Here is a 21145-nt window from a genome sequence, read left to right on the forward strand (position 1 = left end):
AGGTGATTCGCTTTCTCCATGATCAGATGGGCTCTCCTGCTAGCCTTGACCCGAAGATGTGCCTGCTTGGTCTGTTGCCGGAGTTAGACACTGACAAACCTCTTCGCACCTTTTTACATGAAACGCTGTTCCTGGCGAGAAAAGGGATTGCTCGTGGCTGGATGCAGGCCCTCCCCCCCACTGTCCAGTGCTGGAAGAAGGAGATTAACGATACCCTTCCATATAAGAAATTGATTTATGCACATAGAGGATGTCCACTTAAATATGAGCAGATCTGGGGTAGATGGTTGGAAGATGGGGAGACATGTACCTGATTTGCTGCTATATTGATCCCTTACCCCCCTCCCCCCTCTGCCTCTCCCTTTCTATGTATCTTCCACCCATTGGGCCTCCTCTTATTATTTCCCCCTCCTCCTCCTCCCCCCCCCCTTTTTTCAGTTACTTTTGTATTAAACTTCTCCCCTTTTTCTTTTTCTTTTTCTCTCTGCTTACTCCCCCTACCCCGGCTGATACACAATGGCTCTATCATGACTTTGCCAATGTTTAGTGTTTATTTTTCTACAGCACAGCTAATCTAATGTACTCATATAGGCGATACTGTCTTGGCCATGTTGGCCTATGTTACCCTCTGTACCGATGGCATGTTTGCTATGTCTGCTTTTTACCCTGTTTTCTGCTCCTTTCAATAAAGTTTGTTTTTCAATTTTAAAAAAACTCATTAAATCCAAGCTCTGCAAGTTGAGATAACATGCTCTGCATTGATGCATTCACACAATTTCACAGTAACCATGAGATAAAACAAAGTTTAGGAATATTCCTTTATGCCATTGTTTTGCAAATCTATGTACACTACAAACTGTATGATTGTTTAAAGCGAAATGCATCTGTACCAGGCTCCAAGTGTGAGGAGGAAGGGCAAGCAGTAAAAATGAAAGTGAAACCTTTTCTAAGCAGTTTTTAAACCATGTGATCTTTCTGCACATAGCTTGGAGTGCTTTATTTTCCTAGAGGAGCAAAATGGTGTCAGGCTGTAAAAGAGACCCAGCTTGGGAATATTTACTAACCTGATAGTTTATTATTCTAAATAGGAAACCTTCATTTTGTTTGCAAATATTAAAGCTTTTAACTACCAGCAAGAATGAGTCTTTACATTTAAAGAGCACCTGTCATTTCAGCTCCATCGTGGCAGCGCCTGTTAGCAGGCATCCACTCACCTGCTGCTGCCACGTCCATCACCTCGTTGGGTCACTGCCACATCATCAGCCATCCCATTAAAGTGAATGGGACTGTCAGTGAGTCAACAGCAGGTCAGAGATGACAGTTGCTCTTTAAAAAGTATGATTTAAATCGACTTGATTTAAATCAAATCCTCCCGGATCCATACACACATTTAGATTAAAAAAAGCATAGGAAGCGCTGCGTAAATTGATGGCGCTATATAGGTACCTTAAAAAATAATAATAATAGGTTGTCATTAGCATGCATGTACAGGTGTAAATAAAGGTGCAAATATATTGGCCTCTATGACATCATACCCCATATGACTTTTTTGGGATCTTCAGCTGACGGTCAGTTATGGCAGGGTCACCAACAGAATTTGGACAGACCCTGAAATGCTGACCTGGAGTCACTACTTACAACATACACATAAGGAGGTACCAGATGTACCTGCACCCATGACAGTTCAAATTAAGGTACTTAATGTAAAATCTTCTAGTACTGGGATCATATCTTATACAATACTAAAAAAATCCCAAAATGTTCTCCTATAGTCCCTATTGTAATACATATTTCTGTTCCCAGCCAGTGAACAACTGGTATATGGAAAACATAACTGCTTTACACTTTACATTTTAATACACTTTACAAAGCATTATTACTGATTACACTATATAATAAATTACAGGGGGAGCACAAAATAATTCTCAACAATAATTGGGCATATTTGAAGTACATACAAGATATTACAATTCCATAAAATTCTACACAGTTTCATAAAACTGCATTGGAAAGTATAAAAAATCCAAATAAATCCATTTTACTTTTAAGTGCTCCCTTTGGGCTTATGCACACCTAAGAACCCCACGTTTTTAGCATTAATGCATTTTTTTTCTGACCTAAATGCAGCCTATAGTTTTTAATGGGCTTATACACACTGCTGCACAAGCTTGCACTGCGTATACAATAGCATTTTTCAACCAGGGTGCCCTCAGGTTTCTTCAAGGGTGCCTTGGCAGAATTCCAAAAAATTTCCCAAAAATTTTATAAATCCAGCGAGTGGATGAAGCCTGCCTTTTAATTACACAAAGCCATAGATTTTCACCGTGCACCATTACAACCTTCTAGCCACCCGCATCGTAACAACCTGTAAAGTCATTGGCTGATAAGGAGAAGGTTGGGCATCTGCACAGCATCCTTGTTTGCCCCTCTCTGTCAGCCATAGGGTTACATTTACTGACTGGGGAAGAGAAACTGAAGGATAAGAGAAACATTGGAATACTATTCAGTACCAGTGTGCAAAGGTGCATTTGATTTGGAAGAATAACACATCTCTAAGATTGGGTGTGCTACGTGTGTGGTATTTTGCTGAGTTGTGAAATTTAAAGGGTGCCTTAAAGTGGTTGTAAACCCTTACACACCACTTGTACCTACAGGTAAGCCTATAATAAGGCTTACCTATAGGCACAGTGAATATCTCCTAAACCTGCACAGTTTAGGAGATATTCACTGTATCAGCATGTGCCAACGTCATTGGCACATGCTCACTGAAGAAACGTTTTCGCTCATACCTACGGGCAATCACAGGGCCAGAGCCCACGATACTTGGAAATAACTCTGGGAGACATGATGCCGGCCACAGCGGTGTGCTGTGACCACTGCGGGGCCTTCGATCTAAGGTAAGTATTTCATAATGAGCAAGTATGCTATGCATACTTGCGCATTATGCCTTTGTCTTGCAGTTTTTTTTCCCATAAGTTTACAACCAGCTAGCTGCCATAACCAGTGGCGTAACTAGAACCTTCAGGGCCCCAATGCAAGAAACCATGAAGGGCCCCCCTGAACCCCAGCCAGGGCCCTTCTCTCCGAGTCCGGCGGTGTAACTCCAGGGCGTGGTCACAGGTATGACCTTTGCGAGCCCCATAGTTCCACCACTGGTATCAGTCGTTTTTTTTTATTATTTTCTTTTTAATTTTTAGGTGCCTCATTGGGGGACTGTCCCTGTCTGGCTGGGGAGAACAGACATCAGACTGAGTGGCAATGCATGGAACAGGAGAGGGGTACTCTGAGGAGCCAGCTAAGGATACAGGTCATGCAGGGAATGCACAACTAAAGAGCAGCCAGTGCGATAGTCGAGCATGGAGCTCTGCTAGTCACCCTCCACCTCCAGCCACCCATGTGCATGGTGCACTGGTACCCCTAGCTGCCTATGCTGCTGCTGGCCATATGTAGAGGGGGCTGCATGGGCCCTCTGCATCACAGGGCCCGGTTGCGGTTGCAACTGCTGCACCCCCTATAGTTACGCCCCTGGCCATAACCCTGGTATCCACTTCTTCAGCGGGTGGTCCACTTTAAGATAAAAGAGGTCTCTGTGGCAGTTTCGCCGCAAGAACACTTTTATTGGTGGTGAGAGAGGCCCCTCCCCCCGTCACTCTCCGGTGCCCTCTGCCGCTTACTGGCGGAGGCGATCGGATCCTGTACCCTGCTTGGCATGGAGCTCAGTGAGGGGAAGTTGGACCCCACCCAGCTCCATAGCATTGCAGAGCGGAAGCGACATCTTCTTTCACAATATAAGAAAAAATTTGCCTAACTTTACTGTTGTTTTATTTTGTTAATTAAAAAAGTGTATTTTTTTCCAAAAAAAAGTGTGCTTGTAAGACCGCTGCACAAATACGGTGTGACATAAAGTATTGCAACAACTGCCATTTTATTCTCTAGGGTGTTAGAACCCCCAGGTTGAAAAATAGGCCTGGTCCTTAAGTGGTTAAGTTCAATCATTTTTATTGTTAAATGGGCAGATGTCTCCCTGTCTGTCCTTCCCAATGTAACATCTACCAATTTATGATTAGTTGCATTTGCTGTAATATATGATTTAAACACAAACACTTAGGCCTCTTTCAGACCAGCGGACCGATCAGGTCTGCCTGTCAGTTTTTCAGTTTGTCTGTTTTTCAGGTGGACCTGATAGTACTACCCATTGTCCTCTATAGGGTGGCGGACATCCGTTTCCATCCGATGGTCATCCAATCCGAAAAGCTGGACGGATGGCGAACGTATCAGCATATGTCTGTTTTCAGCAGATTTTGTTGGATCAGATGTCCAGCAGATCGGATGACCATCGGATGGAAATGGACATGTGGTCCACTTCCATCCCACCACTCCATAGAGGACAGCTGGCTGTGTCCATGTCTGCTCTGCACAGCGGAGCGGGTGCTGACCTGTCATCTGCCTGCTCAGCAGGGATCAGCGGAGAAATCCCCCGCTCAGCAGGTGGATTCTGCTATACGGATCTGCCTCATGTGAATATGGCCTTATTCTAGTTAACAAAGGGGATATGCATGAAAGTATAATAAAAGCAAGTTCAATACACAGCTATACACAAACACACAATCTTTTAGCCCTTGTACACATGGTCGGACATCCGACAACCAAATAAGTCAGATTTTGTCCGAAACTGGTGTTGCATACATACGGTCGGACAAAGTTGTCGGAAAATCCGATCGTTCAGAATGTGATGACGTTCAGGCTAGTAGCCAATAGCTTTGGTCTAGGAATTTGATCTGAGCATGCGTGGCACTTTGTCCAATTGGAATTCTCTACAAACGATCAGACAAAGTCCGATCGAATCATGTTGTCGGAAAATTTTATAGCCCAGCTCTAAAACTTTGTCGGTCGGATATTCAGACGGAAACAGTCCTATGGTCCCACACATGGTCAAATTATCCGACAACACGGTCTGATCGGACATTTTCCGTCAGAATGTCTGACCGTGTGTACAAGGGCTAAGAATAATGACCTGGTACACTACTCAGAAGAAGGTACTCTTCCATTCTTCCTGCTATTACCACAAAACCAAGTTGTCATCAGCCAACCCAATGAATTTTCACTATAAGCCAAAAAAGCCAAAGGAACCTGATTTGGTGGGCAAATGTAATGCCATCGTGTGCATTGCTAGTGGTAGCAATTGTGGCAGGAAGCATTAAGTAGCCTTTCCAACATGATTACCACTCAAAAAGTGTAATAATATTTTAAAACAGAGGAAATAAAACGCAATGTTGTTTAGATGCCATGGCTGTTGGAATTGAGGAATTTCGCTATTATTAAAGCTAACTAATGCTACCAGGTTTATCTTAACTTATCTTCCACAAATGGTTCCTAGACTGAAAGCTTATTGACTTGCCCTCTGGTGTCACATTTAAATCCCTGTATAAAGAAACACTCCGTCTCTTTGAGTCATTTCTATTGCATTTGGAAACAAAATGTCAGCCTTCTCTTTTAGAAAGCAAAGACAAATCAAACCACTTGAGAAAGAAAATCAGAGGTTCTCAAGGCAAAGCTCAGAACAATGATAAAGCTATTCATGTCATCCCAACATTTCAACTCTTCAATCACAGCACTATGAGAATTACCATACTTGGTGTACAATTTTATTCAACACCGTGAGCATTTCAAACTCTGATGCAATCATGAGCTATATGATTCATCAGCAGAACTTCTAGAACATTGTGCAGGCTACCTACACTCAAAGCCAAAATGACCTACCAATCAAAATCCGCATCCATCTAATAAAAGTAGCAGAATGATAAAAATAATGGATCTATCTTTACATCCAAAAGACATATGTACATAATAGTACACAATAATGTGAATCTACAATACCGCTCTGTATAGTAAGTCAGCATTCCAACATTTCATCCGCACAAATTATTGCTTATTTATAGCTTTCTAAACCATTTAAATACAATGAATAAGTCTGGGGGTTTTGACAAAGACTTGGGAATCCACACTACTGTCGCAGACTTTTGTCTATGGGTAATAAATTATTTTAACCGAGTGCTTTCATATATACAGTGAATTTTTTTTTTTTTTAAAGTATACATTCAGTGGAAACCATCAGAGGCATGGTTATAAATTATTCCGCATTGTGAACAATAGACACAGCTGCTGAATAGGAGGACATGACAATAGACTTCTGCCCGAGCAACTGTTTAGAGTGTCAACAAAATCAGTGGGGGCTGGCTAGAGAAACTAGCAGAATTCCCCCATCAGCAAATTATCTGCTGCCCAAGGAAGTGACCCCTCCATATTACAAGACCAGGTTCCAGCACATATATGTACATCTAATACCTTCTACTTGAATGCTCAGAGTATATAAAAAAAAAACGAAAATTAAAAAGAAGAAATCTGCTGAAAAATGAAAGTTGCATTAGAGATGTATAACTAATGATCTAGATGGTTGATTTTCAAGGGAACGCAATAATCTGAGATCTAAAGCTGGCTATGGAGCGATTTCCTTTCCTACTAAAGAAAATCGCTTGATTCCCCCATCAACACAGTCAGTGTTGGGGAAATCCCTCCCGCACAGCCATTGTGTTCTCCCAGAGGAGAAAGCCTTCATCCCCACCAGAACACTAGCAATAATCACTTGTAAAATCCGACAGGCTGCTGGTATCCAAGTTAATAGATCAATCAACTTGGGTACATTCAGTCTGCCCATACATGGTTTGAAATCTTTAAACCATCTATGGCCAGCTTAACTTATGCTGGCCTTACACCTGTAGAATTTTGTTCAAATGTTTAGATGGGAAAGTATAAAAATTGCTCATCCAACCATGGACTCTACTAATTTCAAATGATTTTTCCATGTTCCAGTAAAATGCTACATGGAACTGGGACTGCACTAAATAGAACAGTGTTCTATTTATGGACTAAAGTGTTACTAAACCCACAACAGTAAAATCAGTCTGCATATGCAGTAAATCATGCTTGTTATACTCACTCGGGAAGGGGTTAATTCTCTGCATTGTGTGAAAAGGCTGTTTGGTTCTATCTTCTCTGATTCTCCCCTTCTTCCACTGTCCCCAATTCATCTCCTGATAGTACAGAGCCTAAGGGGCACTCTGCACATGCTCAGTTTGGTGTGTATTGCTAGACAGTTATTTTTTTCTTGGGAGGATGCATGTGATTGGCACAGAGCCAATCAGCAGTTTCCAGACAGAGGGTCAGGGGTCCTGCAACCTCATAGGACTCTCAGAGGAGAATGACATTCCGTCCTACAAGCTTTATCCAGACACTGGTAGAAGTCACAATACTGCTATATATACCGCTGATGAGTAAAGGTATTTAGCAGTTTATATTTACTAAAATAATTTCATTTCCATGTTCTCTGTATTGTGGCACACCAGATATAAGGAATGCAGGCTCCTGGGTTTAGTAATAAGGCATAACCCACTTTTAAGTACACAATGGGGTTTATTTACTAAAGCTGGAAAGTGGGAAATCAGGCTCACTTCTGCATAGAAACCAATGAGCTTCCAGGTTTTAAAGCTTAATTTAACAAGCTGGGGTTAGAAGCTCATTGGGTTCTATGCAGACGTGAGCCTGATTTTGCACTTTACAGCTTTAGTAAATAAACCCCATTGTGTACTGAAAAGCGGGTATGCCTTTACTTCAACTTTGACAAGTGCATGCACACGAGATTAGTTACGATTTTTCTCAGCTGGGAGACAATTCAAACAACTATGAATTCATTTGTTCACATTAGATTAGACAAAACATTTGTATCCTTGACTTTTGATTTTGATTTTATTTTTCCCTCGCAGTGGTTGAAATAGATTGCCAAATCACCCACTTTAACTATTAGATAATTGAATTATCATTTTGAAAATGACAGCTTTCTAACAAAATTGTAGAGGTGTAAGGTCAGCTTTACAGTTGCCTAATTATCACACAAATCTGCACATATTGAGACTTTCATGGATCTCACTGCCGGAATTCTGCAGCTCCAAATCAGAACAATGTCTATTATTTTGTCTTTTGCTGACCTAGAACATTTTAGAAGACAATGCTCTGGGGGGATTCGCATACAGTCAGTTACTGACAGAACCAGATCTCTGCCCAATTCAAGTCTGGCTATCTTTCAATTATCTCAGGATGTGTTTTAGGATTCGTATCTTCTTCTTGCCACTGCTCCTGTCCTGGACAGCTGACTACGGCAGAATTGCAAACATCGTGCAAAAATCTGTATTACAAAGGTTTATCATCATACTAAAATGTTATTTACTAACTAATGCGCATCAAAGGGTTATAACTGAAAACACTTGAAGTAGGCTGTGTGATTTCACATGATCCCATGCACATCTAGCTGTACTGAGATAACATTTTGAAGGTCTTAATTCGCTGCACTTCAATGGGAAACTACAGGTCAGTGTTTCCAAAATTACAGCTTGCAGGATATTGTTAAAACACACTGAACCACATTGCTCTGGTGCACCATTGACATAAATGGATCTTTAAAGTAGCTTGCAAATTGCTTCTGTCACACATCTGGTGTGAATGAGTCCAAAGAAGTGGTAGAGAGGATGTTTGGCATTGGAGTGGTGCTAATTAGGAGCAGCAGAGAGGGGGACGTATGAAACAAGCTGTGATCTTACAGAAACTCTCGTCTTTTAAAACAGAAAAGCCATGAAGTATAAAAGAAAAAAAAAAAGGAATTAATTTCTCTATCTGACCAAAATGGAGGATGATCAAAGATATCACCTAATGCCCATTATCAAAAATGATGGCATGTACTACTGTTCATGAGGACAAAGTAATGCAGGGCACAGCAAAAAGGACATTTTGCCATTCTCCTACATTAGAGATACAGAGAAAAACAAAAGATAAGCGATGCCAAAACTGACATACTACTTAGCCCAACTGCCATGCTGACCCTCTGATGTCAATACTTTATTATTGGCCAGGAACAGGTATACAGGCATACCCCACTTTTAAGTACACAATGTGATTTATTTACTAAAACTGGAAAGTGCAAAATCAAGTTCACTTCTGCAAAGAACCCAATGAGCTTCTAACCTCGGCTTGTTCAATTAAGCTTTGGTAATAAAACCTGGAAGCTCATTGGTTTCTATGCAGAACTGAGCCTGATTTTTCACTTTCCAGCTTTAGTAAATAAACTCCATTGTGTACTTAAAAGTGGAGTATGCCTGTACATAAAAATAAAGTTAGCGACCAGAACAAGGTAACAGGTATTTCCAGAATTATAGGTCACCAATGGCCACCTCCATATTGCTTTCAGCACAGGTTTCCTTTACATCCAATAATAATTGATTTTGTTTATTTACATAGGATATTCTCAGTCAGACAGTAATGAGACCATTTAAAGTAGAACTATAGGCAAAACCTTTTTTTTTTCCATTTTGGATAGAGTAAGGAAGGGTTATAACCCCAGTAATTTTTTTTTCACTTCCTGTCCCATAGTCAAAACAGGAAGTAAGAGGAATTCCATGCAAATTAAGAGAATCCATTGGGGACCCCCAGAACTAGTGTCCCCATTGGAATGTTTCCCCTCTTTGACTTTTCTGGGGACAACTAAAAATTTGGGATTTTCTTTTACTTTCACTTTTATTTATAATGGTAAACAGGTCAAGTAGGGAGGATGAATCTCCCTACTCCCTACCTCCACCAGTCTGGCTATCTCCTACTCTTGCTATCTTCAAGGGATCCCTGAAAACACATCTCTTCAGGAAAGCCTATCATGTCTCCAACTAATCTTCTACCACATCCACCAGCTCATTCCCTACAGTTACAACCTTTTGTACCACTTGCCCCACCCTATTAGATTGTAAGCTCTTCTGAGCAGGGCCCTCTTAATCCTCTTGTATTTTATTGTATTATAACTGTATTGTTGTCTCCTTTTTATATTGTAAAGCGATGCGTAAACTGTTGGCGCTATATAAATCCTGTATAATAATAATAACGGGGGGACACAGACAGCAATAAAAACTAAATTGCCTTTAGTTATATTTTAAAGTGGTTGTAAACCCTTACAGACCACTTTGACCTACAGGTAAGCCTAGATTAAGGCTTACCTGTAGGCCCATGAAATATCTCCTAAACCTACACGGTTTAGGAGGTATTTGCAAAAAGACAGGCACCACTGTCTACAGCGCATGCGCCGTAGACAGCGGCGCGCAGTCGCACTGAGCATCCCGCTGCTAACGGCGATATGCCATTAGTGGCGGGTCCCGTGCACATGCACGGGAGTGACGTCATCGCTGCTCCGGCCACTCACAGCACCGGAGCAGCGATACCCGGAAGAAGATGGATGCTCCGTGCTACAGGGGACAGCAGTGACATCGCTGGCTCCTGTGTCAGGTAAGTGACACATAATGGGCCACTATGCGATGCATAGTAGCCCATTATGCTTTACCTTTGCAGGAAGACAAAGAGGAAGTAAACCCATCAGGGGTTTACTTCCTCTTTAACATTCATTCCCACCTGTGGGGCTTCTAGTCCCATGTAGTCATACGGTCACGTGGTCACACTGACAAGCCCATGGAAACACACCACTGTAAGGTCAGTTTGGGTAAATGGTAGATAACTGTTGGAGAAAACCTGCTGCACCAAGATAAACTCACGCAAAAAGGAGAACCCATCCAAAAGGGTGTAAGCCATAATTGGTGCAATCAATCCGGTACACTTGCAATTTTCGAGTCTATACAAGCATTGAACTATTACAATGATACACAAAATAATAAGAGCAATGAAAACCACAGTAATCATCAGATTTTTTCTTTGTTCACTTTCCATCACGTCACTATAGTGTGGCCTAGCCTGGGTTAATAGAAATAGCACTTCTGCTGCATGACTGCACAGAGAAGCCTTAGAAGAGTCTGGGAGGAATCTTGACCTTTGGGGACCTGCTGGGAGCAGGAGATAAGGTTCTAAGGGACAACAAAAAAGGGGTCTGCTCACTTTCCAATCTGTGCATTCCTACAGAACAATCCCTGGCAATCACTCTTTTGCAGAGCAGAAACATGAAAGATTTGGTCAAAGAATCAGGGTCATCTGCTCTTTATCAGAGGGGGAAGCCTCGCACTGGCCAGTTTCTAACCTTTTAACCTAGTGCAGCCTTCATTTGCACTGGGATAAAGACATTCCTGTGTGAAGTGCAACCTCCAGTTTCCACTTCTTAATCTTTAGAAACCTGGCCTCCATCGTCTTGTGTGTTCAGACCCTAAGACCAGTGCGTAGGCTAAAGCTCTGTGCTTCTCCAAATGCAAAAATTCTGCATTGAGATCCTAAAGCTAATAGTAATCTCGCTTGTCAAAGCTCTGGCCAGGCACAGAAAAAGAACATCCTTGCCCCCTGCTGCTGCCACTGACTAAGATAGCACTTGCTCTTTGACTAGAAAGAATACACATTTAATGCCTATTCTCCACCTGTTTAATATGTATAGATCCCTTTAGCTATACTGGTAAGTGATCTGGGTTTCCAGGAGCTAACATAAAAACAAACCAAGCAGACGGAGGCTAAATCACTGTATTCTTTTCTAAATATCTAAACCCTGTCTACACTATTAATTCTGTTGCACAATGTTTGTGGGAAAAAAAATAAGTTCTTTGAGAATTGGTGCTTTAGGTTTAACTTCCCTGGTTACAGTGGAATCACACAATCTGCATACATTAGCTTATAAGAGCTTTGTTCCAACCAGTGATTCACCATACAAAAATTAAGCTGGCAAGTAGATGAATTTCGCAATAAAAGGACACATGCTGATAAAGCAATCACTGCCATTTGCCCATTTTTTTAAAATCTTTTGTGCTAGGACAAATTTGACCTCCAACACCAATTGCCATAGTCGTGTGTATTTATCTAGAAGATGTTCATTTAAGACATTCGGCTCTTTGCAGTTGTCTCTAGGAGACTTAGAAGAAAAGTTTACACGGGGCAAACAAAATGAAAAATGCCTCAAGGCTGAGCACACACGGCCCCCTTTTCTCCTATTTACCATTTTATCCCATGTGAAAAAGGCTTTGGGATATTCTCAGAGCTACCCACTGATATCTCTATTAGTGGAAGTGATTAACAGTGCATTTGATATTCAAAGCAGTGTGTTATTTCCATACAGTGCGCCATTATCATTTTCAATGCTAATTTATTTATCTGCTTACAAGCGGTGCCACGTTTTGCCCTGCATTATACTTACATTGTGGGAGAGGCTAGACTCATTAAGCCATCAGATGCCTGCAGAAAATGAAGATGCTGTCTGTTCTCATGGATGGGGTATCCTCTGTTGCCTAGTCTTGGCAATGTGCAAAAGGCATTATATTCTGTGTCCAATTCTTACAGACAATATTTATTGCAGCTAATTCCTCTTGTTTTTCCATAATAAGAATAACAGAAACCCCCGGCAGCTGTTGGAGAACTTAACGAGTTTTCATAAAAGGTTATTAATGTACCTTGCACATGGGCACTGCAGCGATTGGTAGAGCCAAGGAAAACTTCAACAGCTGCCAGGGGTTTCTATTATTCAATCGCGTGTACACGCACACATGGGCAGTAGATCCAACTCATCGAAATTTGCTTCTGGAGAGTCAACGGAAGTGGCGTAGTTGGAGATTTCGATGAGCTGGTTAATTTTGACAGGTATATGTTAGTGTCTCTTTATTCTTCTGGATTACCTGGTTGATCCTGCCAGTTCCACTAGCCAATCCGTGCTAGACAGCAGAACCAGTGACCTCACTTTTCTACACCGCTGTTACAGCTTGGTGATGGGGGCACCTCTGAGAGCTAACTGAACAGTGAAGAAACAATACATAGATAAGGTAATCCCTGTGATTTCCCCCAATTTAGGCATGTTCACAGTGCTAAGCTGGCCGTAGACATCTTTTTTTCTTTGTCTATGCAGCATTTCTTCCCCCCAGCCAACTGATCGATAAAAGTTTTCCAGTATTACCCTTCCACAGCAGTTGATCAAACTATCGACTTCTGTTGAGCAGTGATGGCCACATGCTATCGAAATTAAAGGAGTCCCAACTAAACCAGACACAATTTGATCAGAGTATGGCCAGCTTTAGACTCACAACTCTATGCAAAGCAACAAAGCCATGGTGACCTTCTATAGTCCAGATTCAATATTGGGGTAAAGAGATTATAGGAAGCTAATATAAAGACAAATTTAAATGGCAGTTTTTAAAAATACATTTAATAACATTTGATGAATACATAACTAGAAGTAAAGGTGTTTTTTTTTATATCTCAGAATAACTGATGCCTGTTCAACGAGAACAGAATATCCCACAATAGTGGGGCAAGTACCTTTCAGAACTCAGAATTAGGGCCGATTTACACAACTTCTGCCTTCCAGATGCATTTCTGGTCTTTGATGCATTCCAGTGCATTTTTAGTGCGTTTTTCCCCCTTTATTTTATCTTTTTTTTTTTTTTTCATCTCCATTGAGGACAATTGAGGACATGTGTGTTCCAGTGCATTTTTTGTGTTTTGCCACCTTCCAGATACGTTCCAAACAGAAAAAATGCAGCATGTTCTGACTGTTATGACTGCACTGGATTACATTGCACTAGCGTGAACTAAGGCTATTGGAATCCATATTAACCTCCCTGGTGGTATATGATTATTTCGGATTTTAGGTGCTAAAAGCGGTACAATTATTTTGCATGAAAATTTGGCGTTTTATATTGTAGTCCTGTAATTCTTAGGAATAACTCTCTTAAATCTGTCCAAACCAGAGTCTAGCAGACATCCCGGGTATAATAAAGTTTGAAAAATGAAATCATAAATTATAATATAATAAATAACTATAAATAATTGTACCAAATAATAATATAACAATAATAACAATTATTCAATAATGTAATCAAATCAAAAACACTGAAATTTGCTCAGTTGCAGAATTGTCACTGTCATTACTTTTCAGTATTTGATGACGGATCTCCCACAAATCGCTATCGCTCAATTCTGCGAGTGATTCCAATTTATTATTGCTATTTTCTAGCTGGTCTAAAACCATTTTTGATGTAAAGGGACAGTTTTGGTTGCTATGGGCAATCTCCAGTTTCCAGGCATAAAGAACAGTTTTTATAATATAAAACTGCATGCAGGGCACTGGGCAGACCACTAGGGACAAAGGGGATGTGAAATATTTACATACAGCAATGTAATCTGTAAGATTACATTATACTGTATGTATACTGTGTGTTTCACTTTTTGAATTTGGCGCCGATCTCCGTCCCCGTGCGTCGCAACGCTCGCAGGGCACGGAGATCGGGTCCGTGATAGATCAAGCAAGACACGGCTCACTCGTACAGCGGGGAGACAACACTGGATCCGAGGGAGAAGGTAAGTAAATCTCCTCCTGGATCCAGCGATGCGGTCCCGAGTCTGGCTCGGGGTTACCGCTAATAGTACAAAAATTCCACCCCGAGTCAGACTCTGGAAGACCATCAGGGGGGTTAAACACTGTCCATGCGTTTTGATGCAGCATAAAAATGCACCGGATTGCATCTGGTGTGAACCAGCCATAAAACCATAAAAAGCAAGCTGATCAAAAGCTTTACTGCACAGTATGGCACCACATGTTAGTTAGTTACATAGGTAGCAAGGTTGAATAAAGACACCAGTTCAACCTGAGTGAGTGTGGGTGCCTGTCTACAATTGTCCCTATCCCTGTACATTGTGTCTCATTAAGATGCTCATCTATTATATTATTACAGGCATACCCCACTTTTAAGTACACAATGGGGTTTATTTACTAAAGCTGGAAAGTGCAAAATCGGGCTCATTTCTGCACAGAAACCAACGAGCTTCTAACCTCAGCTTGTTCAATTAAGCTTTGGTAATAAAACCAAGAAGCTCATTGGTTTCTATGCAGAAGTGAGCCTGATTTTGCACTTCCCAGCTTTAATAAATAAACCCCATTGTGTACTTAAAGGTGGGGTATGCCTGTAATAATATAATAGATGAGCATGTAATTGATGTATTTATTTAAGTTACTCCACAAATACATTGCACACTCACATACCCTGAAGGAGCCCACAATCCAAGGTCCCCAACTCAGATTCATATACTAGGGCCATTTTTGGACAGAAGCCAATTAACCTACCAACTTGTCTTTGGAGTGTGGGAGGAAACAGGAGTACCCGGAGGAAACCCATGCAGGCACAGGGAGAACATGCAAACTCCAGTGTTGTGATTGGGATTTGAACCAGTGACCCTTTTTACTGCTAGGCAAAAGTGCTACCCACTACACCATTGTACCGACCTGTACTACCTATACTTATATTCTTATATCTGCCTAGAGTTTTGCATCAATAAAATGTTCCAACATCACTATTAAATTAAATGTTGAGAAAAGGGTACGAATGGTGGAATAGGTAAATAGCTGTATGCACAATATGAAGCAATACACAGCACAGGAATGAGAACTGCTTTTCTTTGATTTTGAAATCATACCCACTGTTTATTGCTAACCATAATAGTGAATGTGAAAAGCGAGATCTTATCAGGAACAAATATGAAATAGTAGGAAACAAGCTTGCCTTGGAAACAGGGGCTAATGGAAAAATCAATTGGTTCACAGCCTGGCTTTTACAACCGCAGATAAATGTTTAATCCTTAAGGGTACGCTATACACAGGTGTCATATGGGAGAAACCCATTACGCTCCAGAAAACTGAATGAAAGGGATTCCATGTGGCATATCACACATGCTCTGGACTGTAAGGTCAGGCAATCAAAGAAAACAGTATTTGGAACATAAATGTAAAGAATCAATGCGGCCCTTCTGTCATTTAAAATGACTGTTTTTTTTAACGCTTAATGCGTAATCAGGCTGAGCATAGATCTGCGTGAAACACACAAGGCCTGGTACATCATTGTCATGTGATCACACTGAGCCGGCGATAATATGCAAAGGTATCAGCAGTCACGTTCGCACCCTGTGGATCTGGCTTTAATGTATTTGACGTGCTTTGTTCCTTACTGGGAAAGTCTCCATCTAGTAGTCAATTGATGGACTCTAGTGCAAAATAAATAAATAAATCAACCTGGAGTTGATTGTTCTGTGTGCTCACACATCTCATTAAAAAGAAATTTCATTCAAAAACAAAAACAAAAACAAAAAAAAAAGCAATTTGTACACCTGGCCCCACATCTAATATATTAAAAATGCATTGGCTTTTGTCATTTCATTTTCTAATTCCATGTTTCAACGCAACTGCCATCACATGATTGCAATGAATGGACTTAAACATGGCTGTCTTCTTGATCAAAAGTTTAGTTTGATGGCTGCCCTTTTCACACACTATAATCTTGATTTATTTATTAATAAAGCACTTGTAAATATTCTGGAGACAATTTAAATCCTAAATGGAAGCTTAGGAAGATCAGAAAAGAGACTTTCTTATTTGATGCCTGGCTAAATTGTTCAACAACAACATACTCAACGAGACGCTGGGAAGTTGCCCGTGTATTCAGATGAAGGAAAACTTTCAAAAAAGCTTATTAGCTCTTGCAAGGCGGCTCCCACACAGCAAGACTTCCCTCAATGGATATCCAACGGTAGCTTTAAACCATATCAATACAGAAAGGAGTACCAGAACAAAACAGGATGAAAAAGTCTACGGCCCCGTACACGCAGTCGGACATTCCGACAGAAAAGGTCCGATCGGATTATATTGTCGGGAAATCCGATCATGTCTGGGCTCTATCGAACTTTTTTCGTTGGTAATTCTGACGGAAAAAAATTGAGAGCAGGATCTCAAATTATCCAACAACAAAATCCAATCGGACGTTTTCCGATCGTTTGTAGAGAATTCCGATCGGACAAAGTGCCACGCATGCTCAGATCAAAGTACGAGAGCAAAGCTATTGGCTACTAGCCTGAACGTAGTCCTCACGGTCGGAAAAATCTGATGGATTTTGTGGTCGGAATTTCCGACCGTGTGTACGGGGGCTAAGATAACTTTCAATTGTTGGTATAAAAATAAAATGCAAATGAAAACAGCCAACGCAAACCCCAAAACTTGATATTTTATAATGACCTACTGACCAACAATTAAAATGACCTTGCACTCTTTTGTCCAGTTTTGGTCTGGTGCTCCTTTCTGTATTTCTATGGTTTAAGTAGTTCAATAAGTCATTCATGCAACAAACCGTAAAATGGGCATTGAATACAAAAACTTACTTGCTACAGAAAGGTGAGCCTTTTGACTTAACATGGCACCATATTTGTTCATAGCCAAACACTGGTAAAATCCTTCATCGGAAAACTCTCCTTTCTTTCCCTCCACTTCTTGGATGTACAAGGAACCATTCTTCAAAGTTGAGATTCTTTCGTTCTCGGCAATCTTTACACCATTTTTTATCCACGTCAAAGCAATTGGAGGTTCTCCATGAGCTTGACAATCTAAAACCGCGGCATCTTTTCGTGACACTATTGTATCCACAGGTTCTTTCACAAACAAAAGATCGGTAAAACACCAACACCCTGCCAAGGGAAAAAGAGAAAAGATTGTGACTATAAATTATAGTAAACATAGCAAATATGTAAGGAAGAAAATTCTTTCTATATGAAAGAGCTAAAAAGGTGCACAGCTAAGCCACAGGACCCGATGCAAGATACTAAATATTCTGTTGTGAATTTTTTTTTTGCCGAAAAATTCTGTTCAGCTAATCTTGTCATCAAGGGTGTCTATGCAGCCTTCTCAGGCAGCATAGACAGGTCGTCCACCTCCTTGTAGATTACAATATAGTTAAAGCAAATATATTATATAATCAAAATGACCTAACAAACTATTAAAACCATATAGTGGGCACCCCTAGGTCAGCACCCTATATCATGCTACTCGGGTATGCAAATATCAACCAAGCTGCCCAGGTGGAGAGCCTACAAAGCCTCCCTGTTGGACCTTTACTGTGATAAGCATCCTCACTGGCCACTACAGAAGCCTAGGAAGAGGGTATGGGGCACAGTCAGGCTGTCAACAAGGGAAACTGGGTTATTATTTGCTCACTGAAGTACCTGAGATTTAGGTCACCTTTAGCACAGAAAGGGACACCCTTTCTGATGCAGGCATCTGGAGGGGGGGACTATGCTAGTGACAGTTGACATTTAGTTATTTTTTCATACCAGCTTTGCCTGCAACTAGGTCTAGGACCTGTTTATGCTGCCTGATAGAGGTGCTCTATCAAGAAAAAAATATTAAATCTAACTCACGCCAGCATCGGCATAGTTATTTTTTTTTTCATTACTGGGTTTATGAAATACAGCCTGACCAGAGACCTACCCTAGTCAGTGAATGAACAATGAAGGAGCAGTAGCACAGAGACAAGGTCACTCGTGTTGTTTTGGATGGTGTAAGGAATGTCAAGTTTTTTTGCATTTGTTTCCCACAGAGGAGATAAACCTTCACTTCTTGTCCTATAGACACAACAGAAAGCAATAGGAAATGTCACAAAAATAAGGGAAATCCCCCCCCCCCCCCCTTAGATTCCCATTTTTTCCTAAAAATAAAAAGGATTTCTTTACTTAAAGTCTTGGTAACAATGATCACCAGAACACAGAGAGCATAAATCTCCCCACTGGAGACAAAGACCGCCATAAAAACCTGACAAAGGTTCTCTCCCATCCTCACTCCGTCCAAAACAAAAAGAACAATCTGGCTTACATACCCTCTAAATAGTGCTTTATAGAAACTGGCTTTAGTAATAGCCAATACAAAGGACACCAAAAAAAAAATACAAGAATCCTGCAGATATGAAAATTTCTTCTAACAGCTAAACACATTTATGATAAGATTTCCTATCATGGCAGAACAAGTGGCAAAGGAACATGCAATCACAAATCAGGGTCAGACTTTGGCCCCCAAGACCCTGACAATGGTTGCTATTTGTGATATTCTCATTGCTGTATCACTGTACATAATAGTTGGCTAATTATTGGTAAGGTCAAAACAGATGGTAGATTTCTTCTATTTTGGAGGATTGATACATTAACTAATGGAACAAAGGACATATTAAAACCAATTACTGTAATCTACACTAACATTGAGGTTCTTTTGTATATTACCAAAAAATCTTATAGACTAATAAAACTGTATAATGAGATAGAATTATGCATTAATAGCACATTAACTAAATGTGGTTTCAAAACCATAAATCCCAGATGTGGGCAGATGACATCATGAACTCTTCCTCAGCCAATCAGAGGAAGCTTTGTATTCACTGAGAAAATACAAAGCCTCCTGAAAATGGCTGAGCAGCGCTCAGGTCGACTCTGTTTTGTTTGGAATGTGGGAAGGGAAGTCTTCATCCCACTGCTGAGACACAACACTGCTGACTTTGCACTATTCCACACACCTTGCAACACTTTTATAAATGGAAACAAAATATTGAACAGGTCAGATTTTAGGCACCCATCTAAATCTTCCTTTCCTCAGAAGCCCGATTTGCATTCAGATCACACTCCAGAGGCTACTGACAGGAGGTGAGGAAGCAATGTGACGCCTGTTTTAACCCCATTTTTGCCATTGCTGGGCATTTTCAGTGCTTCCTAGTTTTCTTGAATGTGTAGCGTTTGGCTGCTCTGCTTTCTGCCAATTGCTACATGCCCGGTAAACACCCTTGTCTGCTGCTTGTTGCAGCTTATAGCGAAGCTCCACCCAAAAAGGGAAGCTCCGCTTATCTGCCTCCTCTCCCTCCCCCCTGCAACATTTGGCACCTTTTGGGGGGGGGGAGTGGGTACCTGGTTTGGACAGGTACCTGGTCCCACTTCCGGCTCAGTTCGCCACGGCACAGTGATCCAGGAGTTTGGCCTCTTCCTCCCTCCCCCCCCCCCCACACAACTCGTCAATTGAGAAAGCACAGTGCAATGTGCTGCGCAGTATAAAACCGCAAGGCTTCACTGCCGGCTTCCCTTAGCCAAGAGTGCGGCAGCAGCACCCGAGAACTGACTCAAGAATCGGCCCAGGTGAGGAAACGGCTCAACTGCGCATTTTTGCCATTCCCAAACTGCACACCTAAATTAAGTCTCAAAACTGCACTGTGTCTTTTAAAGTGGTTGTATACCCGCACAAAAATGTTATTTTGTTTTAGAAACCTCATGCACCGCATACTAGCTCATTATGAAATACTTACCTTAGAACGAGGTGTCGGCAGCTGATCCCAGTCATCGCTGACAGAGCATTTTCCCCTCGGCGTGTCCTCCAGGTTTATGGCTTCCTGCACTGTGAGTGGCCGGAGCCGCAATGTAGTCACTCCGCACATGTTGGACCTTCACAGCGCATGGGCCGCTGACTTCAGCAGCTGCATGCAAAGTGAATATCTCCTAAACCGTACAGGTTTAGGAGATATTCATTTTACCTACAGGTGGTACAACCACTTTAACTGGCTACTGTCTAAAATGGCCCTAGTATGTGTATGTATGAATGTGCATTAGGGACCTTAGATTGTAAGCTCTTTGAGGGCAGGGACTCATCTGAATGTACAATAAGCATGTAAAGTGTTGGGTAAATTATCAGCACTAAATAAATATCTGTAATAAATAAATCACATTAGGGCTATGTGCACATGTGTAAAGCCCCATACACACTATCAGTTTTTCCTTCAGATTTACCAAAATCATATAATATGAGGTCAAACCTTAGGAGTTTCAATGTGTATGCAATCAGGCAGGCCCTTGCACTACATGGTTTTGGTAAACCTGAAGGAAAAAAATCAGCAGAAAATCTGATAGTGTGTATGGGGCATTATAGTATGTTGCAACCAAAGCATGAACAAACCCTACATCCGGTCTAAATAAGGTAGAACAGCAACCAGATGAAACTACGGAAGCTGCTGGTTGGGGTTTTTAGGCTTGCTGCAAACTTCCCAGCTATACGGCAAGGCAGCACCTGCGGAGGGGAAAGTTTCCTGTTTTATGGCCCATGCACTCTGTCATATTTGTTTACCAAACACTTGTAAAAGGGGCACTCTTTAAAAAAAGATCTGCTCTCCCCAAGTGAGCGTTCGCCATCATTAACACGAAAACAAGAGGGAACACTCTCTGCTAATTTTACAAGCTCGTCACAGAGATCATAAACAAGGAAAGTCATAAAGGTTTGATTTTTACAAGAAATCATTAACAA

The 21145-nt window shown here is 41.2% G+C and overlaps 1 protein-coding gene across 1 annotated transcript in view; it reads right to left on the reverse strand.

Moving 5' to 3' along the window:
• PRTG (protogenin) overlaps positions 1-21145 on the reverse strand; it is a 201894-nt gene that overhangs the window by 169115 nt on the left and 11634 nt on the right. The window contains exon 2 of the mRNA XM_077472809.1: positions 17206-17508. Coding sequence (XP_077328935.1) covers positions 17206-17508 — 303 coding nt within the window. The remainder of the gene's footprint in view (positions 1-17205; positions 17509-21145) is intronic.

The sequence above is a fragment of the Lithobates pipiens genome, unplaced genomic scaffold, assembly GCF_037356315.1.
Source record: "Lithobates pipiens isolate NorthernLeopardFrog02 unplaced genomic scaffold, aLitPip1_a1.2 Scaffold_8, whole genome shotgun sequence".
In the NCBI taxonomy this organism is placed as follows: domain Eukaryota; kingdom Metazoa; phylum Chordata; class Amphibia; order Anura; family Ranidae; genus Lithobates; species Lithobates pipiens.